General features: G+C 34.1%; 2 protein-coding genes across 3 annotated transcripts in view; one reads left to right on the forward strand and one right to left on the reverse strand.

The window, feature by feature from the left end:
- Nucleotides 1-27783, forward strand: part of COG5 (component of oligomeric golgi complex 5) — a 518626-nt gene that overhangs the window by 99461 nt on the left and 391382 nt on the right. The gene's annotated exons all lie outside the window — the stretch shown is intronic.
- On the reverse strand, nucleotides 18512-23948 carry GPR22 (G protein-coupled receptor 22). Its single transcript, XM_037836386.1, has 3 exons — nucleotides 23707-23948; nucleotides 21754-22787; nucleotides 18512-20083 (listed from the first exon to the last, which is right to left on the reverse strand). Exon 3 carries the CDS (start codon nucleotides 20056-20058, stop codon nucleotides 18757-18759), a length of 1302 nt encoding a protein of 433 aa, XP_037692314.1. The 5' UTR covers nucleotides 20059-20083; nucleotides 21754-22787; nucleotides 23707-23948; the 3' UTR covers nucleotides 18512-18756.

Genomic DNA, 27783 nt, shown 5'->3' on the forward strand with positions numbered 1-27783 from the left:
ACTTCATTTTTCTTAGTATAGGTTGTAGTTTTCTGTTGTTTAGGCATCTGGTTTCCTTGGTTACCCCAGTCAAGTTTTCCCAGATCAGAACTGGCTCACGTCCCAGAAGGAGGAAATATTCAGCACCAGGTTTCCCTGAGGGTGTGTCTTAGAAGATTGATACACCCTGCAAGGCTTCAAGGCACTGTGCTTTTCCTAACCTGCCTAGCAGGTTGCGCCTGTCAGCTTGTCACTCCTGACTGGTGTAAGGAGGTGTGGCCTCTCTAATTCTCAGCTTAAGTTGTTTCTGGTTTTCCCCAAGGCCCTGGCGACTGGTTCTGAATGGAAGGTGGTAGTAGAACTGGGCACCACCTCTTTCCTCTTAGGGAAGTTACACCTCCTAGGTAATTTTCATTCACATTTTACTAGGTTTTTTGTCTCTCTGACTCTGCTATCTCCACCTTTCTCTGGGTCAGAGCACTGTGAAATGAAAATGGCTCCGTTTTTCTCCACTGCAGAGCACTGCGAACTGAAAATTGCTGAGGCTTTTCCACTGAGCCACTCAGGTTGAGAGAGAGAAAAGCAGACAGAAAGCACCTTTCCAGGGTCAGTCCACGCCCCCCAGTTTCACCCATCTTCCAGAGATAGCACCCGATCCTCTGGACACCCCGCTGAGACCGAGAAGTCCCCTGGTTCTTCATGGTTATTTGTCACTAAAAGCCTCTGTCTGCTTGTTGGGGATTTGAAGCTTGCATCGAGCAGTCCGCATTTTCCAATTAAACCACAGGCAGAGCTGGCCTGTAGTATATTTGCTTGTTCAGAGAGTGCTCCTCTCTATCTCAGTGTTGCTTTGCAGTTTGTATTGCCATGGTGGTAGGGAGCTCCCTGCTCAGTTCCGCAGTTTCTGCTCACAGATTGCACACTGCGATCTCAGGCAATCCTCCCATACCAGGTTGGTGCATGATGTGTGGGCAGTCACGGTTTTCCCCCAGGAGGTATTCCAGATCATTTACTAGTTGTTCCTGGTTGTATATTGGTTGCTCCAGGGGGACTAACTAACTTCCACTCCTCTCTGTGCTGCCATCTTTCTGCCTATAAGTTTTGTTTTTTTTTTTTAATTAATTTTATTTTGAAATAAGTTCAGTCTTACAGGAACAGTTGTAAAAACAGTACAAACCCCCTACATAGAATTCCATCATACCCTGACCTCCCCCCAATACCGTGATCCATCACCTTTAAGATCCTGTCACACCACTCTTCTTTTCCCTCCCTCCCTCCCTCCCTCCCTCCCTAACACCCATCATCTGTTGCTCTATCTTCTGAACATATGGGAGCAAGCTGCACATATCTTTGAACAGGCAATATAATTCACATATACCTTTCCCATGGACAAGAACATTATTTTATGCTATCTCATTAAACGCAGCTAAGAAGTTCAAGAAATTCAACATTGATATAAAGCTTATATTCCATATTTCCTTTTTTTTTTTTTCTTGTGTCCTAGCTGTGTCCCTTTGAGCCTTCTCTCCTCTGGCCTCAGATCCCGTCCAGGATCATCCTTGGCATTTAATTGTCATCTATTTAGACTGTCTTATTTTTTTTTTCAATTTTGGAAAGATATATATATATATATATATATATATATATATATATATATATAGCCTAAATCTTCCTATTCCACTCCTCCCTAGCATTCCCTTAGTGGGATTAATCACATTTAGAATGTTACAATGCTATCACCTTCTGACCATCCATTTCTAGAAGTTTCCTTTCACCCCAAACCAAAACCCCTACTCTCATTTCTTAACTCCCCATTGCCCCTTCCCCCACTTCTTGGAACCCCTACTCTACTTTTCATCTCTTTGGTCATATTCTTTGATACTTTCTTTGTGTTTACCATGGGGCTTAAATTTAACCTCTTAAATCTATAACAATCTTGTTTTTCTTTGAAACCAACTTAATTTCAATAGGACATGTAAACTGTGTTCCTATACTCCTCCATTCCCCCACCTTTATGTAGTTCTTGTCAAGAATTACATATTTTACATTGAGTCCAAAACCACCGATTTATCATTACAGTTTATGTATTTTAGATCCTGTAGGAAGTAAATAGTGGAGTTATAAATCAACCATACAGTAGTATTGGTCTTTATATCTACCATGTGATCTTTACTGGAAATCTTTATTTCTTCATGTGGTTTCAGTCAATTGTTTAGTGTCCCTTCCTTTCAGCCTGCTTAGGACTGATCTACTGGTGATGAAGTTCCTCAGCTTTTGATTGTCCAGGAATGTTTTCAATCTCCCCCTCATTTTTATCTTTCGGGTGTTTGTGAATTCTCCAAGTCTCTGATGATTATTGACTTCTATTTGTATTCCATTGTGGGCAGAGAATGTTCTTTGAACAAATTCATTTTTATATTTTTTATTTTATTGAGGCTTGTTTTTATGTCCCCACATACAGTCCATTCTGGAGAAAGAGCCGTGATCACTAGTGAAGAATGTGTGTCCTAGTGACTTGGGATGTAATATTCTATATATGTCTGTTAAAAGTCTCTATATCTCTCTTTCATTCCTTTGTTTCTCTGTTGGTAGGGCTCGCTTTAGTATCTGAAGTAGGGCAGGTCTTTTATTAGCAAACTCTCTCAACATTTGTTTGTCTGTGAAGAATTTAAGCTCTCCCTCAAATTTGAAGGAGAGTTTTGCTGGATAAAGTATTCTTGGTTGGAAATTTTACTCTCTCAGAATTTTAAATATGTCATGCCACTGCTTTCTCGCCTCCATGGTGGCCGCTCAGTAGTCATTACTTAGTCTTCTGTTGTTTCCTTTGTATGTGGTGAATTGCTTTTCTCTTGCTGCTTTCAGAACTTGCTCCTTCTCTTCAGTATTTGACAGTCTGATCAGAATATGTCTTGGAGTGGGTTTGTTTGAATTTATTCTATTTGGAGTTTGCTGGGCATTTATGCTTTGTGTATTTATATTGTGTAGGAGGTTTGGGAAGTTTTCCCCAACAATTTCTTTGAATACTCTTTCCAGACCTTTACCCTTCTCTTCCCCTTCTGGGACACCAATGAGTCTTAAATTTGAACATTTTATTTTATCTGTCATATCCCTGAGATCCATTTTGATTTTTTCAATTTTTTCCCCATTCTTTCTTTTGTTCTTTCATTTTCTGTTCTGTGCTCCTCGAGGAGGCTGAGTTGTTGTTCACCTTCCTCTAATCTTGTATTATGAGTATCCAGTGTCTTTTTAATTTGGCCTACAGTTTCTTTAATTTCCATAAGATCGTCTATTTTTTTACTCACTCTTTCAATATCTTCTTTATGCTCTTCTAGGGTCTTTTTTATGTCTTTCATATTCTGTGCCATGCTCTTCTTCAAGTCTTTTATATCCCGTGCCATGCTCTCTTTGCCTGTCTGTAGTTCTTTGATTAATTCTGCCAGGAACTGTGTGTCTTCAGATCTTTTGATTTCAGTGTTTGGGTTCGGGTTCTCCATGTCATCTGGTTTTATCATATGCTTTAAGATTTTCTGTTGTTTTTGGCCTCTTGGCATTTGCTTTACTTGATCTTTAATTTGTTAAAATTGCAGTGTGGTGACATACACTTTCTCTAACTAACCAGTAGATGGCGTCCGTGAGTCACTTATTCCCCTCAAGTAAGTTCTCCCCAACTTTGTGTTATGTGGGGATCTGATTCTTTTGGGGTCCAATTGGTGCATTTAATTTGGGTGTGTTGTCGGTGCTGTCTGCCCTCAATGAGGGACGTGTGCCTGAGTGGTTAGGGAGGAAGGGCAGGTTTAACAATCAAACCTCCCAGGTGTTCCTAGAGATCTAAGGCTGTTCTCTGCCACTGACACAAAAGTCCTTGGTATTGGCGTAGGTTCCCAGGGATTTCCGAGCGGTTCCCCCCTCCCTGCTGTGCTTTTCCAGGACCTCTGTTGAGGGGGGGAGGGCCGTGCCATGCCACAAGTGAGCACTGGCCTCCAGGGAAGCCCTGGGCCGCCGGGCTGTGTAGGGGCGTTCCCATCCCACTTCAAAGATGGTTGAATGGGACACGTTAACTTCCCCCTTTCTGTACTGCTCCGCTCTCCCAGCTCCGGGACAGTCAGTCGTGGGTGTATTCAAGGCCACTGTCCACGGCCGATATTGTGTTATGTGAGCAGTGCTGTGGGAAAGACTCCCTGTCAGTCTGGGTTTCTTATCTCGGTTCTGTGCTGTGTGTTCGGCCCTGGGCGGGAGCAGCCCTGCCTGCTGGGGAGACGGCTGGGAGACTGGGCTTCTCAGCTTGGCTCCATGCTGTGCGCTCGCCCCGGGCAGGAGCAGCCCCGCCCGCTGGGGTGTCAGCCGTGAGGCTGGGCCTCTCGGCTCTGCTCTGCGCTGCGCGCTCGGGGCCTCTCGGCTCTGCTCTGCGCTGTGCGCTCGGCCCCGGGCAGGAGCAGCCCCGTCCGTTGGGGTGATGGCCGCGAGGCTGGGTTTCTCCCCTTTGTTTCCCTGGACCCGAGACAATCTGCAGTGGGTGTGGGAAGGGGTATCCTCCACCCCAGACACCAAGGCGTTAGTCCAGACTGCTCCCGTCTTATCTGCAGCTGTTCCCGGGCTTCTCTCTTTTTTAAAAAAAAAACAAACAAAAAAATGCCAGCCCAGCGTCTACCCTCACTGCATCGTGGCCGACGGATCAGTCTACTCACTCACTCGTTTCAGAATGCAGACTCCTGTTTTCACCATACGCATGTTCCCTGTGGCTTTAGCAGAACTTGTCCGGCTGGTGCTACTTTGGAAGTGGTGTTCTGGGTCCTTTCTGGTTTTTTATCTAGTGTTTTCCACGGAGGTGTTTTTTTTCTCTGTCTCACCTAGTCACCATCTTAGGTTCCTCCTCCTCTGCCTATAAGTTTTGATATATTGTGTTTTCATTTTCATTTGCCTTGAGATATTACCGATTCTTTTCGTAATTCTTTCCTTGATCCACTGGTGTTTAAGAGTGTGTTGTTTAGCCTCTCTATATATGCGAATTTTCTAGCCTTGAATATGAATTTTTTAAAAGGTCTGAATATGTTGTATCTTTTAAAAGAGTAAAATACGTTGAAAATAATCAGCTCAATTTTTTAATTTAAAAAATTAAATATATTTTCCTACTGCTGTCAATGGTTTAATAAAATATTGTTTTTATTAACTTTTTAAAATTTGTAAATGTATACTAATATGTTCATTGTAAAAAGTAAATATTCAGCATTTTGGGAAACTAACTTCCTAAGTTATACATTACTGTTTCTGTTATACATATTTTGTACTTAACAAAATGTTATGGCTTCCTTCCATGTTAATAAGCATAGATCCATGCCATCATTTTAGTGGCTAGATACTATTCAGTTGAAAACTTTCCAATAATTTATTTAAATAGTCTACTATTGTTGACTGTTTAGTTCATTTATATATTTTTCGTTGGTCTAGCCAGTGCTTTGATGTCCTTTCTTGAACATGCTTCTTTGCATGATTGTTTCACTGTTCCCTTAGGAATATTTTAGAACTTTAATTTCTTGATCAAAGTCATGTTTAAAGTTTTGTTTAGTATTTCAAAATGAAGTATATTTCCTATAGCAGTGTGGAAGAGCATATCCTCACCTTTGCAGAAAAGTAACACTAGGATTTAAAAAGGTTATTTGCCAGTCACATATGAAAATTAGTATATTATTTCAGTTAGTGTTTTAAAAAGTTTTTCTAATTTGCATTTGTTTTGCTGACTATGCTTGAAGAGTTTTGTGTTTGTCATCTGTTTTTCATTGGTGAGTTATTTTTCGTTTTCTTTGTTCATTTTCCCCATGCTGTGCTCATTTTTTAGTTTTCTTTACATAACAAAAATAGACTTGCTTTACCAAATAGAATGTATATATATTTCCTGGATTGTTTTATTTTATTCTTCTTTGATTTTTTAATGTTTAATTTAAAGAGTTTTATAGTCAGATTTGGTAGTTTTTTATTTAATGATGGACTTGTTTCCTCATCACAGTATTACTAAAATATTGACCTCCATATTCTTCAAATCTTTTTTATGCTTTTATTTTTATCCATCTAGAATCTATATTGGTATAATTTATGTACATAGCCACCATATTTCACAACTCTAGGAAGTACCATTCACTGTCACATTGAATACATTGTAAACTTCCTGGAATTGTGCAGTTCAGTAATCCTGGGAATGAGGTAAGCATTTACTTTATTTTTCCAGTATTTAGTTATTTTTCCAACACCGTTTAATGCATAATTCATCATTTCACCACAGATTTGAAATACCCCATTACTTCATAATACATTTTCATATTTGCATGAGTCTTTGTATAAACTTTCTATTGTGTTTCAGTTGTCTGTCTATTCTTATTTTCCTTTTTTTAATCTTGGAATTAATTTTTAAATTGCATTTGTAATTATCTTTTACTTCCTACTACTTATGTGTAGATATTTCCAGTGTTTCCTTTTTTAAATTTTTAGTAGGAAAATTGAATTAGTCATGTACATTATTTCCATTGACATTTTTCAGGACTGCATGTCTGTATAATTTGTGGGATATCTCTAATTCTGTGTTGAATAAAATCCATACATCACTGCAGTATTTAGATTTGAATTATTTTCTAATGAATATTATCTTTTAAGTTACAGCAAAGAGTTTGGGATTGAAGATCTTCTCTGATGATGGAATATATATTAGGAAGCAGAAAATGGTATTTGTGAGAGATTGACGTAGAGTTGCCAAGTCAGAGGCTAGCACACAAAAGGCCTAAACCAGAATGATAGAAATGGAAAGAGAAAGTATATATATATATTTGATGCCCTTCCACACTGTCAAATCTAGTGAGCCTTTCAATTGGATTTGGGGTTTAAATGTTTTTTTTTGTCTAACAAACATGACTATAACCTATTTTTCCAGCTTTATCTCCCCCTGCTTCTGTATTCATTATTTGTGTACAAGTGAAACGGAATATTCTCTGATCTGGAGTTTTTGTTTTCTTGTGTCTGTAATTGCTCATGCTTGTGTCTCTGCCTGTTATGCTGTAGTTGCCTGAATGCTATCAGTCTCATCCCTCATTCAAAGTTCATTTCAAATGCCATTTCCTTTCTGCAGCTTTTCCTGGTACACCTCATGTGGGCTCCTTTTTCTTTAAACCTCATTTTTTTTTTTTTTTACTTATTTCCTTCTTTATAGTTGTCACTATTTATGGGAATTGAAAAATAATTAACAGATATTACATTTATAATCAGATGACCAATCTTATTTTGAGAATAGTCATATAAAACCTTGTCTAAGCAGTTTGCCTTGGTGTCTGTCCCACACTTCTTCCTGTTCTTAGACACTTTATTTATATTAAACTTGCCTTTTTAAATCCTGGTTCTTGACCCTATATTTCAGTCCTATGATTTTGATATCCCTTATAACTCAATCACTTCTGGCCTTCATCTCAAGAGTTTTAACTTGAATTTCATGAGACCCTCCTGGTTCTAGTCTATGACTATTCATCCATATAACCAAATAAACAGTTGATACACTTACACAACTATAAACTGGTCTTCCCAGTTCAAGATTGGTTTCTTCTTTTAGAATCACTCTATGAGCTGCATCCAACTCAGTCCCTAACAAGTAATCCCCAATAATTGCTGGCCTTCTGTAAAAACTCAGCTCAGCCGTGGATTCAGTGAACCCTATAGTGCAAACTGAAGGCAGTATTCCACTTCCACCCAATTTTCCTTTCCAGATGGTTGCTGAAGTCACTTTGGGTCAAGATTCTCATACTGGATATGACATCTGAGAAACAGCAGATGGTGATTTTTCAATATCTAGAAGTATACTTTAAGACATACACATTAAAAAAAAAACACACTCGTGTTTTGTTTGTACTTTTTATTGTAGTTATATTTTGCCTTGCAACATTGATGTTGGCATATTTGTCTAATCTCTCCCACTTTTAGAAGGTCATGTAACACCAAGCCTTTAATGTTCACATTTGGGGAAATAAGAGCTAAGTGTTATTGTAATGGGCCATTTAAAAGTACTTTTATAATTTTTAAATGCTTAGAAGATAATAGGCTTGTATAATATAACGTGGATTTTATGATTACTGTTTCACAGTTTATTCTGGGCATTCTGTGAATCTACTTACTAGGTCTTGTGGCATATTATTCATTAAATTTTTAGAAACATCTATATAGTCTAGATAGAAGAATACTGTATTTCAAAGTAAAAACCCTTATTTCTTCTATTTAACAACAGTGGTAAAATATTTATATGGTGTATTTTATCATGTGGATGGGACCACAAGTCTTTCCTTTTAGCTGTTATTGTATCCATTCTTACTGTATCTTTGAATCATGGTGCTGAGCGAGTTGCTGTATGGTACCTGGCATTATGGGAACACAAGCTCAGACACAACAGATTTTCAGCAAGTGACAGCTTTATTCCTTACATGATACACAGGGTCCATAAGAGTATGGGAAAAGATCCTCCCTTAGCTGGTTCCCTGGGGAGGCCAGATGCTTGGTTCAGTGTCAGTGCATGACAACTCTGCACTCCCAACTTTGCATCAGAGATGAGGGACCAACTGTGGCTGGGTGAGCGGGGAGAGGGAGCAGTTGTTCAGCAGATAGCTCCACATGCCTTGATTTGCTTCAGAGATGAGAGACACCTGCCCTGCCTGAGTACTGAGCTTTTATATACTCCAGGGGGAGGTGTCTCTGCCAATGAGCAGTCTTTGTGCCCTGGCAAGCTGCAGGGGCTGGTTAAAATTTAATGTTTTCTCCTGCTGCCTGTGGTCTCTTATGAAATAGAAACATACCAACACCTGTATGCAAGCAAGCACAAACTAGAAACATACCAAACACCTGCATGCAAACAAAGACGTGGAAACATAACAAACTCTATACTCATAACAAGCAAGAGTGGAAACATAACAAACACTTGCACACAGAGGTGCAAGAGGGAAAAGGAGGGTGTAGGAGAAAGCTAGAAGATGGCCACTGAGTGTGCCCATTGAGTGCATGGGTAGGAAGAATACGTTTTCAGGAGGGTCAGAAGTCTCAAGAAGCAAATGTTTTAATGAGGATCAGAAATTTCAGGCAGAGTAGACTTTTATTAAGACTAGTTGATGAAAATTCAGTTCTTTAGTTTGTCATTTCAGAATTTCCTAATAGCCACCTCTGTGCAGGGATGTGGTGACCTCAGGATGTTAGTCTTTCCCTCAGTTCAAGTGGCTGTTCGTGTTTATGGTTGTGAACTTAACTATTTCTTTACCAATTTTTTTTTCCAGAATTTTGTTAAGCTATAGTATTTTTTTCTTTTAATGCAATTTTATTGAGATACAGTGACATACCAGATAATCATCCAAAGTGTACAATAAATGGTTCATGGTATCATCATATAGTTGTGCATCATCACCACAATCAGTGTTTGAACATTTTCATTACCCCCCCAAAAATAAATAAGTAAAAATAAGAATAAAGATAAAAATACAAACACCCCATACCCCTTATCCTCCCCTATTATTTATTTATTTATTGTCTTTATTTTCTTTCTTATCTGTCCATACACTGTCCATACACTGGATAAAGGGAGTGTCAGTTGCAAGGTTTTCAAAATTACACAGATGATTATACAATCATCTTCAGGAATCAAGGCTACTGGATTACAGTGCAACAGTTCAGGCATTTCCTTCTAGCTATTCTAATACACTATAAAAAGGGATATCTATATAATGCATAAGAATAACCTCCAGAATGACCTCTCGACTCTGTTTGAATTCTCTCAGCCTCTAAAACTTTATTTTGTTTCATTTCTTTTCCCCCTTTTGGTCAAGAAGGCTTTCTCAATCCCACAATGCCAGGGCCAGGCTCATACCCCGGAGTCATGTCCTGCGTTGCTGGGTAGGTTTACACCCTGGGAGTCATGTCCCATGTAGGGAAGGGTGCAGTGAGTTTGCCTGCCGAGTGGGCTTAGAGTTGGTTTCTTTTTTCCAACCGTGCTGGGGAAGCTGCCAAGGGGGAATTGTTTCTATGACAGGAACTCGGTATTGTGACTGTTGCATAACTTTGGAAGATGGTATGTTTGTAAATTATGTTGTGATTTCAAGGAGAAGAAAGAAGCTCCTCAGAGTAGCTTAAGCAAAGGTAATGGGGATGATTGCTGGGTGTGTCATAGAACCCAAGGGCTGTAAGGGAAGTCTGGCTTCATGGGGCCTGGTGCCCAGCAGGAAATAAGCTGTAGTATTTATGGAAGCTTTTTTCCTGAAAACTAACCAAGTCCATCCATTTGTCTTCTTTGTGGAATCTCTGGAGCTGGGAGAAGTTTGGGGGAGGAGGAAAGTAAGTACATCAGAATCACCTGGGGACCATTTTATTTTTAGGAACACTTGTCTTCTTTTCAGTTGGAGGTTCCACCCCATGTCTTCCGTTTAGTCTGACTGACCCGTTAGTTGTGTTGAGAAACACTGCTTTAATATTATAGATCTATCTTGGATTAAACCAAAAGAGTAGAGGAGAATATTATATTAATTATACTCATACAATTCTTTTTACTAAATTTCCCGTTAGTTTGATGTTGTTATTGTACGTTGAGAAAAATTATAAGAACCAGCTTTATGAGACTTGTCTTTTCTGTAAGATTGTTGTGATTATTTTGTACATTGAGGGGCGTAAGAAATAGCCAGATCAGACTTAGGTTGTCGTTATATTGTAAAGTTATTGGGAAAAATGTTCTTTATGTTTTATATTCTTCTGAGAAGACCCATGAGAGATACTGCTCTCTTGTTTCAGTACCAGGAATAGTTTGTACTTCTAAGCAGCTGGAGGATTTTTTTCTTATGGATGTTTAAAGTTATGTAATTAACCCCTTTTTTCTCTTTTTAAGTTACCTAACAGAAAACGTAGGGAACAATTTGTGGCTCACTTCTTGAAAGAATGCAAGGATTCATGATAAGTGTTTTGCATTTTCATTTTATACCAGAATTGTCTATTATTTTCATTCTTTTTGTCTTCCTTGTCCTGATTTTATTACGTTATTTTCTCATTTAGTTTAATTGGATCTAAGATTGTATGCTTTTTAAAGTTGTCCTATATTCTTCTTAGAATAAGTCAGAATTTTGTCTCCTTATTTTCTTCTGAGCTCTAACAAAGTTTTGTTTTTGTTAATTTTGGGTTACACACCCTTTTGCGGATCTTATTAAATTTGTAAATGTTTGCTCCAGGTAAAATATATACATAAACATGTGTGGCAGCCCAGGGGTCAGAACGCCTCTGCCCCCATTAGGGAAAAGGGTGGAGCCTTGAGCACACAGCAGCCCAGCCTGACCAGAGCACAGACCTTGAATGTTGTTGAACCTAATCATTGTTGGTAATCAACGTTCAGGAGACTCAGCTGAGATTTCTTCGTAACCAAATCTAGTGAGGCTCTGCTGAACTCTAGAAGGCACTTTCTTTCTCTGCTTCATGGTTGACTTCCTTTCTCAAGCTGCTGCTGTTGCGAAGAAGCCTCCTGTAAGTTCGTATTACAATTCATGGGGAACTTTTTGCCTGGCATGTTCTTTGGTCTTGGAGTTGAGTTGGGCTGGAGCAACATGCACATGAAAATTTGCATACAGTTTCAGGAGACCTGTAAGACTCCAGGAAACTCTATACCAAGTTCATTATTCTTTGTATTTTACCTAGAAAATTTTATTTGGTAAATGTCTTTTGGTAAGGTGGCCATATCCAATCACCTGAGCTGTTTTTATTTAAGTTGCATTCACTATTAGTCCATTTTTAATACCAAGTTGTCATCGCTTGGTTCTATGGTTCAATTAATGAAAGTGTTAAAAAGCAACAGTTATAAGGCAAGATAATATCACTGTAGATGGAAATAGTTTTTAGTGAAAGAGTTTGTAAGAAATGTTTCCGTGGTAGTGTTTCAGCTCTACCATTTGAGATATTTATCAATTATTAGTGTTATTTAATGTTATAAAACAGAATAGGAAATTAAATTAAAGATTTCATAACTTTATCAAAGAGTAGCTGAATGTCCCCTAAATCTTACTGATGACATACAAAGGAAAAATGTTTGTTAAGCCAATTTACCTAATTTGAATGACATCTGTTCAAAAGATTCACAAAATAAGAGTTTTCATTATTTTTGTTGCAAATTCACTTTAGAAGTATTCTTGTCTTCTATGTACCGTATTATGTTTTAATAGAAGTATTATATTGAAAATGCTCAAGGATAGTTCTTACTTTCTGGTCTGTATGTGATAATTTTATGACAAAATAGCTGTGCAAGTTTATAATTAACTGAGGACTTTGGTTGAGTGAAATAAAAGTAAATAAATAATACTTCATGGTGTCATTTTCCATGTCTGTTATTTTATTTTCTAAGTGTGTTTGATTTTATAAGAACTTTTTGTTAAATAACTTCTTTTAAAAAACAAAATTTTAATCTTGAGGAAACTCATGTCCTGCTGGACTGTAGTATCTACAATTCAACTACGATTTTATTAGTTAAAATAAAGTAAGTTTTAAAAATATTCGTTAAGGAGGCAGTATGGTCTAAATTAACTTCAGAGCTGCTTCTGTATCTTTTCATATATTAGTTATCTGAATATCATCTTTACACGTAGTCTGATCTTCTTGTCTGTAAAGCAGTAGCTCTTAAACTTTAGCACACAAATCTCCTGGGAGTACTTATTAAAGTGTAGATTTTTGAGGGCTGCATCCAGAGATTCTGATTCAGTATATCTGAGGCAAGGCCCACAAATTGACATTTTGAACAAGCACCATAGAGGATTCTGATATGTGGACTACATTTTAAGAAGTTCTCTTTTAAAAAAACAAGATACAGTAGGATCAGAAATTTAAGAATTGTTCTTTTTTAATTCCACTAATACTGTATCAGGCACTTTTTGAAGCTTATTTTTATGAAAGATTTCAGTAGTAGTATAGAGTTTTATTGTATGAATTTGAGACAGTTTTAGAAAGTTACATAGCTTCAGTTTGCTAGTATTTTCTTATAAGAAGTGATAGAAAAAATCAGTATCAAAAGATAGTAAGTTTTTAAGACTTAGGAACACATTTCAACCTTTCTTAAGGAATTAATAATATTAGAGCTAAATATGTTTCTTTGGTTCTTGTACCCAAAATATGTGACATATAAGATTGTGTGTATATAACTGACTGATTTTTTAGTGTGTGTATATATGTGTACATGTACTTCTCACTTCTACAGTCTGTCTAATATGGCTAGGACTCTAATTTGTTAGCAGTGACATTTTAAACACTATTAAATTTAAAAAAATTTTCTGATTTTTCAGACTTGTATTTTCTGGTTTTCAGATTTCTATATCCGTAACTGTCTACAAGGGAAAGTAATTCTCCATAATGTTATCATCCTTTTTTCTTTTTCTTTTCATCCTGAAAATTTGGTGAATATGCTGTGTCTGTCTGGCTTAATAGCTCTCAGAAGTATATAATGGAATGCTTTCATGGAAGCAGGGTGAGGACAAGGACCCCAATCCTAGTCAGATGCAGCGCTCCTCCTTTATCTTACTTGATGTTTCACGGTTTGATAGTGGTAGGGAGTTGATATTGGTGGCAGTGACAGGAATGACAGCACTTTTTACCACTTGCTAGTGGAAGTACAAAGCTGTCATGCTTGAAAGCCATGATGCAGGTAATAGAGGTGTGTAAAAAAAAAAAGTGTGAATAGAATAGGATTATTTTCACATGTTGTTTTATCATGAGCAAGAAGACAAGAAATATCATTGTGTTTAATTTTGTTCAGTTCTTTTTCTTCTGCCAAAATGAATATTTCTTAAAAGGTGATAGCTTTTGTACTAGTGATGAGCCCAATTTTCCATTTGTTTCAACATCTTAACTCCACTCCATTCTAAACGTCTGTGAATTGTTCTAATACTTAATTCTTCATATGCAATGTATGTTGTTATATTTCAAGTCTATGAAGTCTGTCAACTGGCATTTCCTTTTTTAAAATCCCCTTTTATTGTTTTGAATGCATTTTAGGAAAAAGTCAGGCTTCAAGTAAGTATTAATTTTCTTCTATGAACTCTCTCTCAAAATTCCATGTTCTCTTTGTATTTCTTTAAAGAGCTGAACATCTGAGTGTTGGAGGTCTTTTTCCTGACACATCTAGATTTTATCATCCTCTGTTTCTCTCTTTAATATGCCTGAGCTCCTTTTCTTCTTAACTTTATTATTAATTGTCTCATGTTTGGCTTTCTTGAGGATCACTGCAGTTGCAGTGTCCCTTCCCTTAAGGGAACTACATTCATACAAGTGCCTGTTTCTGAGATCCGAAGAAAATAGTGTCTAAAAATTTATTTTTTTTTCTCTTTTTATTTAGTGGAGAGGAGGAAAAGCAATATATAATTTTATATATTTTTCCCCTTCTTCCGTCCATTCAGAAAAATAACCTTCTGATTCACACTTGCCAAGTTAACTTACCTTTTTCAAGATGATGTTGAACTATATAGCTTGAAGCTATTTAGTTATAATAGAAATAGGCATAATTATTTGATCCTGTTTCAAGATTATCTTAGAAATATTGCTATGCTTTGTCATTTCTTTATTTTTAAAAAATGGTTTTTTGTAGCCAGTAAAAAAAAATGAGAGTGATATGTATATAATGATTTGGATGGATGTTCATAATCAATTATTAGTAGGAAAAAAAAGCAAAGGATGATATTTGTATTTTATTTCACTTTATATGGCTTGGTGTTTTTTCCATTAAATGCTTATAATTTTTTCATAAATAAAAAATATTACTGAGGAAAATATCAGTGTTTAATGAAGAACCTGAACAAACCAATATGCTAAGTATTAAATACATAATTTAAAGCAACAATTTGAAATTTTCAGTTTGAATAGACTTTCTAATAACTAGAACATTCTTGACTAATGTTACTTATTCTACTTAATTAAATTTTCTGTTTTGCCAAAAAAATTATTATTGTTTTTGCCTTAGTCATCCATGTATTATATGAAGGGCATAGTTAAATAGCTGTTAGATCATTGAGGATAAACTAGTTTCTTATTGTCCTTCTTATGGTCACCATTTTTGATTCTTCAGTCTCATATACCAGTTGTCCTTAGGCAAGTCTGATTGTCCCTTCACATTGTCTGTCACATCTGTCCACTCCTTTGCAGAGCTTCTACCGTCACATTGTGCCATGCTTTTCATTATCTTTGAAGGTGGTGGCAACTGACTCCCATCTTCTGTGTCTTAGCCAATCCTTTCTACATGTTGTTCTATTAATTTTTCTACAGTTCATTTCTAATCATGTTATTCCCTTGCTCAGATGTCTTTGCCTGTTATTTAAGGCCTTATACCTTACGGCCCCAATTTAACTTTCCAGATCAGTTTCTCACTGCTATATTACTTTTCTTCTAATGGGAACAATTTGCTGATCCAGAATATACTGCAGTAGCTTTCTTTAACAATGCTTTGTTTATGCTGTTCTTGAATCTAACATAATCACTTTCTTGAATGTCTTAATAACCTTACTCTTCTTTAAGGCATTTACCACAACCTGCCTTCTCTTATAGGTATTACTATACTTTTTAATACCTTCATTTTAGATTTTGAGCTCTTGATGGTAATGACACCATATAATTAAAAGTATCTGCTGTAATGTCTTCTGCATTGTAAGAACCCCAAAATTAATTGAATTACAAACCTTACTTAATCATAAAATATGATTAAACTGAAAGTATATTGACTTTGGAAAGTAAACTTGAAATTACTTTGTGGAATAAAGCCTTACTAGGGGCATGTTTTCTTATAAGGTTTTCACCTTTAAGTCTCAGTTTAATGTTCAGAGAACTGAGATTTTGCTGTAATTTTACTTGGGGGTTTCAAAAATAGATTACATACCTAAAAATTGACTTAATGTGGGAGAGTACAGAACTGTTATGAATAGCAACTTTTTAAAAAGCATAACTGTATATAATTCAATTTTCATAATAGAGTTGAACATCTGTTGGGTAGTAATTGGTAGATTAATTAACCCCCTTAAATTAGCAAACAAAACATAGAAGTAAATAAACATTTCCATACCTTGTTGAGTACATCTTCGATTAGTTTCTGAAATAGTAGTTCTTATTTCTACTATTTTGAAGAATTGACCCTGTTAACTGTTTACATATTGGTAACTATGTGATTTGTAGCATATGGGTAGAAAAATAGAAAGTTTTTATAAGGATCCTATATCGAGTTTACTGTTGCCTCTATCGCTTTTGCATTTTTAATTTTCATGTCAGGATTTCCTGTTAGGAAAAATTAGCAATTATGCATTTCTTTTTTGCAAAATTCTTTGAAACAAAGTGAAAATTTGACACATTGAGATGAAGGCCATCATGAGGAAAATAAAAATAATTCACCATTTCATAGAACAAACATTTAATAAAGTGTATAAGCTTCTCATTCTGTTATTTAAACTACGGTCAGTATTTGCAAACATTTGATTTGTTTTTGAAAGCTGAGTTTTTAACACAAATGTTATTTTGTGCAGATTGCGTACTATTTAATACATTAACATGCCATTAGAAGTTGTCTAGTAAGTATGAATTTTCTTTGTTATAAAGTAATATATGCACTTTTGTTTTCCTGAAATATCGTTACAGGTGGGCAAAAATGTTTATTAATTGTCTGCTCCAATGTCAAGTATAGAAATAACAATTTAGAAAGCAACATTATAATATTTGCCATTTACCTTCTTATTTTGTTAGATTTCTTATTACAGAGGGCATGAAAGCAGCTTAGGTAAATATATTAGAAATCTATTTTTAACCTGAGTTCTTTGGCATGCTTATAGAGTTGATTTTTAAAAATATTTAAAACACAAAAGGTTTTTTCTTAATAGCGAAACTCTAAAAATAGTCTAATTTTTACTAAGAGTATAAAACTAAATATGAAAAAAATTCAGTTTTATGCTTGGGAGTTAAAAGGAATTATTTAAGCATTTTTCGAATTAAGATAGTAGGAGATTCTCTGTGTCAAACATATTTATTGAATGAAAATTTTCTTAAGAGCTTTATCCATGAAGTCTTAATTTCTCTTCAGGGTTTGAAAAAAAAAATCTTACTTGCTATGCTACATTTTGTAAAATTGAAGTATTTCTTTAATTCTGTAAAATAGTAAAAAGTAAGGCAGGAGGAAACTGGAACTTTGTCAGGATTTGACATTATGTTAGCATTATTATCAGAAATAAATCACTATTTAATTTGCTATGTAACCTCAGTGGAATCAAGCTATTACATATTGCTCACTTCACCAAGGATTAGGGTATACAGTAAACTAGATTAGATGACATAAAAGCAATACATTATTGAATTGTTTTACATATTTTTTTCTTTTAAAAATGAGTTGCTAGTTGATTCCTTGAATACAGTGTTAAAAAAATAGAATGAAAAGTTGTCAACTAATTATAAGGTAGCAAGTATTTGCCTATTTTAAGTAACTTATTGCTAATTTTCTGATACAGTGATATTGGCATTCATTCATAGTTGTTAGATTATAACAATTAGAATACCTATATAGTTGATTGAGATTCTCAATCCTGAGAATCTTTAGTTGGTTTTAGTAATTTTGTAGTTTTTCAACATGTATTGAAGATTGGAGAGAAATAATTAAAATTAAATTAAATGGAACAGATTAGAAAAATTGTTAAGATTTATCGTTGCTTTAATGATTTTCAGAGGGGAAATAGAATTATATTTTGTGACACTTGGAAGCTCTGATAGCATAGGAACATTGTGTAACTTGTATTACTCTAAACTTGCTGTATATCTAAAATTAGAAACAGTTGGCTTTGTTAGACTTTTCTACAGAGATACAAAGTCTTTTTTTGGTTTTCTTCTGGTATTCAGGTTTGAATAGTTGTTTTCTATTATAAGGTAAGGCTGAGTTGAATAAAGTGAGGAAATTAGTTCATTTTGATGCACTGATTTTTACCAGTATACTGTATCAGTCAAGGGAAGAAGGAAAAAAGAGGCTTATTTGCTCTAGTTTTCTTCCTTCTCTTTATTTTTGGTTCATTTATATATTTTAGGCATAGTGCCCTTGATTTTAGAAAATCAAACTTTTAAACTATGATAATAGCTTTGAATTTCAAATAATTCCTGTCTTCCTGTATATATACAGGGTTGTTTGTGTTTTGGTCCTGGAATTTTAGAATCCTGATAACAATCTTAGAATTTTCTACACTGAAAGAACGGTTAAGTTTCATACACAATTCAGTTTTTTGGTGCATCAAATAATAGCACAAGAGGGCTGTCCAGGAAAACGCAATATAGTGGTGTAAGAAATCCTGGATTGTTTGAACCCATAATTTTGATTTTTATATTAAAGTTCTATTTGAGTAGTCAGTCTATATATATATATATATATATATCTTCAGTTGTGGCTTATGAGCAATGTACTTTATAAAAAAAATTAGGGATACCTGTGCCAGTTACATTTTAAAGTTGTACACTGTTTTAAGGCTATGTATTTATTCTTTAGAAAATATGACTTACATGAATGTCTTCTGTGGACATACTATTGACAAAACATACACATGATATTACTTCAACAAACTGCCATGCAACAAATAACATTAAGTAATGAACTGTATATATGATCTAATCTAATTGACATTTACATTGAAAATTTACAACATAATACTTAAAATGTTTTTTCTTATATTTGGCAGTAATTTCATTTTTTACAATTTAAATTTGAAACTCGTCTGAACATAGATTTGGTGAAACTTAGACTTTTCCCTAGTCTGTGACTACCTGAGGTACTAAACATTTCTCTCTGATTTCACTATCTTCAAAGGTAATTTTTTTGTTCCGTTTAGGATCTATCCAAGAGTTGTGTATTATAGCATTATTAGGTATAGGATCAGCTTCCACTATGGAAACGACTCGCTTTTTCATTTTACTTTTCAGGACCTTTTGAAATTTTTGTCTAGTGAATGCATATAATAAAGGGTGAAATATAGTTGTTCCATAAGCCATGACTAGAAAACACAATCGTAATTTTACCAAAAGGTCACTTGGGCCTAAACATAAAATGGTGGTATTTAAAACAGAAATTGGTGTCCAGCAGAGAAGAAAGGTAGAAATAATCAATAAAGACATTCTGAAAACTCTTTTTTGCCTTTCACGTCGCTCACGGTGTCGTTTCACAGCTCGCCGGAGGGCAATTATTACAGAAACAGAAGTTCTTACACCAAACACTACATTTCTCCCTCCACTGCTTTGTGACACGTCTGTAGTCTCATGCTGTGTGGTTAGAGAAATTGTCTTTTTCTTTCTTGCTTTCTTCTTCTGCCCTGTTGAAAATCTTGTGCCTATTCGAATGTTAAGAGCCTGCAGTATTTTGGTGTATGTGATTAACATTACCATGACAGTAAAAAAAAATATTGGAATCTGTACTAGCAGATGATAATACATTCCCAGTTCAGTATAGTATTCATTTGTACTGACACACAAAAGTGTCTTGTTTTCCCAGGTATTTCCACTTTGAAGACTGAAAAAATTTACCTCAATAAAGGGGATCAGGAAAGAGAAAAATGAAAAAATCCATATGGATATCATTAACATTATAGCTCTGCCCATAGTCAGAATTCGGTTTGCAGGTTTTACAGAGATGTCGTATCTATCCAAAGTGATAGCAAAAACGTTGATTGCTGTTGAGACACTTGCAAAAGATACACAAGCCTCGTGGAAACAGCAGATGAGAGCAGTGTTACTTTCCAGTGAAAGCAGAAGGATAACTATAGTTAGAGGAATACATCCCACGCAGATTATTACATCAAGTACATGAAGATTCATTGTAATAATGTTACTGACAGAGTTGATTAAGTTGGATTTCATGCAGTAAAGTACCAAAACGGTAAGGTTGCTGCCGAGTCCCAACACAATTTCTAATGTAAGAAATCCTGTGAGAGACACTTGAAAGCTTAATGGATATGATAGTGGTTGGTACATATTGGTGTTGATGTCATTGATGTCATCTCGTACTGTAATGTTAGATTCAGACTGCATGTTGACTTCCAGAATGGGAGAAAAGCACATTCTTTTGCAGTAGTTGTTTTTTTCCCTAGAAAGTGAAATAGAATAAACTATTTGAAATTTGGCAATTTCATGTGATCCTTGTAAAACATTTGTTCTTTGTGAAAAATCTTTTTTATTGTGTACTTGGTTTAATTCTTAAGTTTGTAAACTATTAATGGAAAACTGTAAAATTAAGAAGCATCAAGGTTGCATTGTTTTCTTGGTATAAAAGAAAATTGGGTTCTGCCTTTGAAGAGATACCTGTAAGGGGATTATTCCCATATGGTGAATATATTCCCATATATTTAATATACTAAAAAAGGTTTTCCTCATTTAGGTTTTTCAAGCTTATTATTTGAGGTAAAATATATTTTTGTATAAAAAAATTTCCATATGCAAAATTAATTTTAACCCAAGTGTTTTAAAATTTCATTTAAAAACATTCTGAGTAGGTGGGAAATAAATGCTCTTTTAATATATTCTAACATAATTAGCATAGGTGTAATTATTCCCATGAGAGTTCAAAAAACAGGACAAGTATTCTTTTAAAATGATAAATGGTACAGAGCACCAGTTTGTTTTAAGCTGTTTTGTCCATGTTCTTAATTGAAATTCATATTCAGAAGTCAATAGTATAGTATGCTTGGGGGTATGTGAAGTTATTTCCCACAGAAATATAAAAATAAGTATTTCATATATGACAGTGAAAATGCTCACTGGACTTTATAATTTTCAAATGTGTTATTATAAAAATTAGAAGAAATTGGTGTTAAAGTAAAAATCAGCCACAAAGCTTTGTAAAAGAGCACCAATTCAGGCCTATAAATGATTTATTTTGTGATTATGCCCTCTTGCGTTTTGTGGAAGGAGAAAATTGAAATTTAATATCATTTTGAGAGATAGTCAATTTTGAAGTGGTTTAAAAGAATATATCAGTTGATTTTATTTTTTAAACAGTATTTTTAAAGTTAAAAAAAAATTGAAATTCTAGGGAAAAGGAGTATCCAAAGCCCATTTTTTGAGGAAGCTTTTTAAGTTAAACATTACCTGTGAAACCTTTTGTATAAATCACCAAGTGTATAATTTTGAGGAAAATAAAAAAAAAAAAAAACAGCCTTTTTCTAATTCATGCAAATCTGTATTTTAATATATCAGGGTTGAGAGTAATTTATGAAAGTAATGTCTGGTTTTCTGGGTTAAAATCTCAGTAATCAGTATATTCAGTTTAAAATATGAAATCATACAACCAACCATATTTCACATTTTAAGCATAGTATTTTGACTGCAAAATCATACTCAAATATACATTACAAAAGCTAATTTTCAAAATTCATGTTAACCTTTCACTTGATGTAACCTTTGAATTTTAGGATACAATATTATTTATGTATGTTATTTTTGGGATAAAATTTCAGAAACACAAATGATAACATTGATTTCTTTTGAGCATGGTATAAAGCATTACTAGGGACATTTATTCAAGTGACGGTCTTAGCTGAAACTGAAATCCTATAAAAATGGAAAATTTTAATGTGTCAAATTTTCTCAACTGGCAGATTAAACATCAAGTCTTTGTCACATCAGTTTGATTCACAATTAAATAAAGCAGAAATGTCAAGTTAGATAATTAAGAAAAGTACATCGCCTTTAGAGCAAGGCTTTTTTCTTTTGTAAATTTTAAACAGTGTGATGAGGTGCATGCATATTCTGACCTACCTGTTTGCTGTTGCCTTATGGGCCTTTTGGCTCACTATGACAGTTTTTCACAAATTGATACATGATGTCATTAACAGATATTTGACGTGAGTTTTCACCTGACATCAGTGAAGTAGCTGTGTTTAATTTCATCTCTTGTAGGAATTCTTTCATTTTCTCTCCAGTACTTCAACTGCATGAATTGTGAGATTTAGTTGGCTGATGCATTTCTAAAGACTAGTACATAAAATGTTGTTTGCTTTGCTTTAAAAAGTCGTGATCAAGAGAAAACTTCCTCAAATGATAGGAATGATGTTTCCCTTTGAGGGAATATATGATAGTGTCTCTTTATTTTCCAAAATATGTGAAAACAAAAAAGGAAACATGAGGTTTTTAGCTTCTAAAATGTATTTAGACATTCTTTCATTACAACTGTAAATCTGTTTCTCTAGCAGTCCTCATTATTTTGAAACAATTTCTTGATCATATAACTTGCTTTATATTTTAAATCCAGTCCATGTTCTTTTGATAAAAACCATCTGCTATTTAATTTGGTTTGTTTTCATTAGAAGAGGATACATAATTGGCCATAAACCTCAGATAGAAAAATCCATTAGTCATATCAATTGATATGAATATCTGAATATTTAGTGAAAAAAACACTTGTTAAATCTTCATTTAGTTTGCTGGTAAAGTATGTACATTCTCCTTTTGGAATTTCATGCTTCATTGTTTCTTCAATAATCAGCTTCCACAATTCCGGTGTATTAAAGTATAAAATCTCCCTTTAAAATGCTCACCATTTTGTTTTCAAGCTTTTACAGTTATATTGTTTTTCTTTTTGTGACTATTTTATCTAGCATCTTCTTAGGATACTGTTGACTTTTTATATTCCAGCAGTAATGTAGACTAGTCCCTGGTTTTAACTCCTTAATGTCTTAAAATCATGTGTTAAGAATATCCTGCAGTTCGTGGCTCAGACAGCTACGATGGTACTCGATCAGTTGCATTCTTCATATTGTCAGTTGTAAATACTGAATTAGCTGCTGTGGGTCCTTGTGAAAAAGGAAAAAAAAAAAAAAAATTAAGAAGTAGGGTCTCTGATAATTTCCAATTAGTTGAAAGTTGCTTTGGTTTTGTTTATTTTTAAAACCATACAGTATTTGTTATCAAAGTAAGCAAACAGTATGAGAACCATATGCATAAAATTAAAGATTTCTTTAGATAAATATTCCCTTTTCCTAACAAGGATTGTATGTATTATTTAATAAGAGAGTTAACATTATAAATATAACCACGAGAGGAAAGCTATATATTTCTTTTTACTAACTTCTGCTCTCATTTTAGAACTTAAACCTATATTTTCAGAGATTAGGAGCAATTAGCATATACTAAACATACGGTCATTCCCTTGTGTCTTTGTAATAAACAGCATTTCCTTCTGTAAGAATATTGTATTTTGCTTAATGATTAGCACATGGTTTGAATTTATCTGAGTAAAACAAATTTCATGATAAATTTCCATTGATTAATTTTCCATGTGATTGAAATGTAAAAGGTAATGCAAAAATGTACCTGTACATTGGATCATTTTTAATGGACATACCTAATGTTAAACTTATCCTAAAATTGAGTAATAAGTAATAGCTAAATAGTAAATCAGGTTCTTTAAAGAAATATAAACATTCTTGAACACTTGAGAAACATTAAGAATATTTAGTATGTCTGAAGTGACTTAAAAGCTGATGTCTTCACAGTGAATTAACAGTGTTCTTTGTATTTACAATGCATCCTAAAAGAAGTACATTGAAAACATATCATGTCTTAAAAGAAATAGATCTAAAAAAACATGTTTAGCAATTAGTAGAATTAAACAAACAAACTTAAAATCGAAGCTGAAAATTTTCAAAGTAATTTTACCCCACTATGCCAGTTCAAAAGCAGCCGTATACTATAATAAGGAACACATCTTACCTCCGCTAAAGATTTGATAAATTCTTGCTGTAGTGAAGCGTTTCCAGTTTTGATTGATTCATTTTGCTCACTTGTTAGTAGAGGACTGGGGGAAGAGGATCATAAACATCTCTTCGAAAATGACCTTAATGAAAATATGTGTCTGTACTGTGCCATTGTTTCAGCAGTACTGCTAATGTATGGAACATGTAGTGCTGCTTAGAGGCTGATGCAGTCTCTCACTCTTCCTACTGTGAAATCAATAAGAGTCTGAAAATACATAATGAAAGTAATTTAACATACTGAAGCCTTCTTGTCTCCAGAGACAACATTTAGATTCAGTCTTTCTAAAAAGGAATGGCACTGCTTTTCAGAGGAAAGCCTGTTCTGGGCAGCTTTTGCAGAATGACAGCCTACCTTGTCGCTTCTCTCCACTGCAGAGAGATGCAGTGCATTCACTAATTTTGATTGGTCAGTTGTATTGGGCTTAAACTGTGCTTCATATGTATAGCAGGGATTTTCCCCTCACTGTTTTATATAAAGATGCTTTTTAAAAAGGCTAAATTTATAAGTAGTTGTATGTTCTTAAATAGAATGTGTGTAAATTGGTCTTTTAAAAATGTGTATCCTATTCTGGTTTGTTGTACGCTTATGCCAAACATTAAAAAATGCAGGGAGTGGGGAGTGGGCAGGAAAGAATTACATAGTAAAAAGTATATATTCTTCTTTAAAGCCTTGATAATTGCACTTGAGAAAATTTTAGTCACATACATGTTTTTGGTTGAGATTCTTTGTTCTACAAATAGAAAATCTCTGCATTCTTTACTGTGAACCACATTGAATTTCAACTAGTTTGTTTGTATTCAAGTCGTCTTTGTGTATTACCAATTGTTATGAACATCTCAAGATATCAAACATTGTTATGACTTCAGTATTCATTCATTTGGGTATTCATGTATTCATTTTATTCACTTATTCAGAATATTAATCAGATTGATCTAAGGCAATTATACCATAAACTGTATATTTTTAAATTGGATTGTTACTAGTATAACCTCAGTGTATAAATCTTTGATCATTTACATTACTTTTAGAGATTACTACTCCATCTTCACCTTTGGTAACCCTCTAATTTGGTAGGTATATACTGATCATTTGCCTTAACACTTTGCTTCACTGGCTTTTTCTGTTTTTAACCTGGACACTTTTCGTAGTGGTTGCTATTCTTTAAATATTACATGTAGCCATATGTTAATGTAATTGATGAAGATAAATGGTAAAGGAAAAAATAAATTATGCCTTCATAAATTAAAGCTAAAATCATTTAAATAATTTTAAGATATGTTACTTAAGGAATAAAAAGAATGGTATATATAATGAGATTAAGAAATTTAAAATGGAATTTCAGTTAACTTTTGTTACCTATAAATAGTTTTCTAATATCAATAGTGAGGAGAATTTTTTTTTTACACTTGAATTTATTAAGTGATGGGTTCTGTATCTGTGACAAAATAGATATATTGCAGATGTCTGCTGTATTAGAATGTTAATCATCACCTAATTCTGTTATTTTAGGACTATTAGTGATCATTTTTTAAAATATTGTATACTAAGGTTTCTGTTTGCAGTTGGAATTGTTCTTTTATGATTCTGAGAAGTGTTATGCATTTTTATTTTTCCACTGGTTGTGTTTAAGCCACACTGGGGAATAGCTAAGTAGTAATTGATTCTTGTATTGCATTTCTATAGAAGTTGAGAATTATGTGGTGGAAAATTTTGTTGTGAATTTCTAAAATTTTCTGCACAGCTTTGGGTGGTAAAGCTTTGGTAGTGCTAAAATGAAAATGTGCCATTATTCGTACATTTTGAAAGTTGGGAAAAAGAATCCTGCTTGAATGCCAGCCATATTGAAAGATAGCATGCACACAGACACATATGCACAAGCACATATAGTGCTATTTTAAGCACAAAACTAACACCAGAGAATAGATAATACCAGGAGTTGATGTTTGGATGGGAAATTTGTAGTGGGGAGGAGAATGTTTATTAACGTAGTAGAAAATATATATAGTGTACTTTTCTGCCAAAAGTTCAAGTATCTACTTATATTTATTGTAAAAATTTCTCTCCAAAATAGAGGAAACCAAGGCACAGATAAGTTTACTGACAGGAAAAAGTTGAAGTAAGTTAGCAGCAAAGCCAGTGTTAAAACTTTGCAAATTCTAGGCAGATAGTTGGCTTTCTCTATGGAAAATCATGAAAGTACTTGACACTTAGAATTGGATGATCTGAGTTAAATTATCAGTTACTAACTGTGACTTTTGACAAGTAAAGCATTCTCTGGGACAGAGTATAGTTTTGATTTTTTTGTTGTATGTATCTTTGCTCTTTTTATTTTTTTTAATTTTTACCTCTGTGAGACAAACATATTCAAGTTGTGTTCAGATTATTTTGAAAAAACATGATCTGGGGTCTCTGGATGAAAGAATGGTAGCAGAAAATTTCAGGTCTGGAAACTTCTGTGTATCCTCTGTACAAGTATCTTGTGGTTAAAGATACTCAAGATACCTTTTAAAAATTATTTTTTGTTGCATAGAATACTTAGTATAATTACATTTCTTTTTAGAACCACAAACTGGTTTGGTGATTTCAGGGTACTCATTTCTTAGTAAAGGAGTCCTAATTTCCCCTGTTTTTAAGAAATATGCAAATATATAAACCACTGGATTAAAAATCAGATTACATTATTTTTGTGAAAAAAGTAAAATCACATGTTAGAATTTACAAATATTTTGGTTTCCATAGCAATGCAGATTTTCACACTCCTATATGTAATACATTTTGTATTCATATAGGATACCAATTTTGAAAAAGGCTACAATTGGTGATTTTATACCAAAATTTATATTTTAACAAATAATTTTATAGCTTATTGGTGCAGTTTAGTTTTCCCAATGATATCTAAGCAGCAAATATGATTCCAGCCCCCAAATGGAGCTTTATTAAAATCTTTTTTACAAGTTGTTTTCCTTTCTACTTACAACATTTTGATTGCATATCTATTTTAATTCCCAAAATTCCTATGGGGAGTCTTCGTTTTTAAATTTTACACATTTGCCCCCTCTGAAGTTTTGACAACTGTGACTGTGAGAGAGTAATTTGTTGATCACATTTACATTGCACTATTCATATTAAATCATTCTTATCTAATTTGTGTCTAATTCCATTGTACATTTTTGATGATTCTCTTAAGTTTGTAAGTAAAGAACTAAACCATGTGAAATACTAGAATTAACTGCAACTGAAAGTGCTTTGAGACTCTTTGCAAAGTATATATGCAAAAGCAGTTTTCTAATTGCTTAGACTAACTTTTTAACTGTATTGCTTTATGGGTGCTTTTTTGATAAATATTTAACTTAGCTAACTCTCAACTTTCGCTGATACTGAAACACAGGGAAGAAAGGATTATTGCAGTTTAACGTCAATTCAAAAATTACAGTTGGCTTCTGAACTTTAAATTACTTTCCCAACAAATGTTTTACCAGGAAAATAGAAATGGACCATCTGCTGAAACCTCCATAAAGTGGGGTGTAGCCAGTGTAGTAGACAGTCAACATTGATGGTTCGTATCTATAAAAGAATAATTGAAAACTGACTGTAATTGGATGAAGTACACACACCAAGATTGCGTACTCTTAACAGAGAAAATTCCACAAAGCCTTTGTCGCCATCCTTCCCTACCTCACCTAAGTTGGGCATCTAAAATGTTTTATTTTTGTTTTTTGTACTGTTCATTTTCCCGCATCAAATACATCATAAAAATAATCAGTACATGACATTCATTTCCATTTTCACATCTGAATATAGATTTTGGGCCCTGCACCTATTACTACAGTTTAATTTCCTTCACATGTCTGACTGTTGACATGCCTTCTTTGGGTCGTCTTCCAAATTATTTCCCCAACATTTTCTGACTTACTATTTTGACTGCATTATATCCTTATTTACTTCCTCTAATATTATGAATTTTGTTGAGTTTTTCTCTCTGATTTAATCAAAGAATTGCAGTTATATTTGTACTGTTTTTTTCAACATTAG

The sequence above is a fragment of the Choloepus didactylus genome, chromosome 5, assembly GCF_015220235.1.
Source record: "Choloepus didactylus isolate mChoDid1 chromosome 5, mChoDid1.pri, whole genome shotgun sequence".
Lineage (NCBI taxonomy): Eukaryota > Metazoa > Chordata > Mammalia > Pilosa > Megalonychidae > Choloepus > Choloepus didactylus.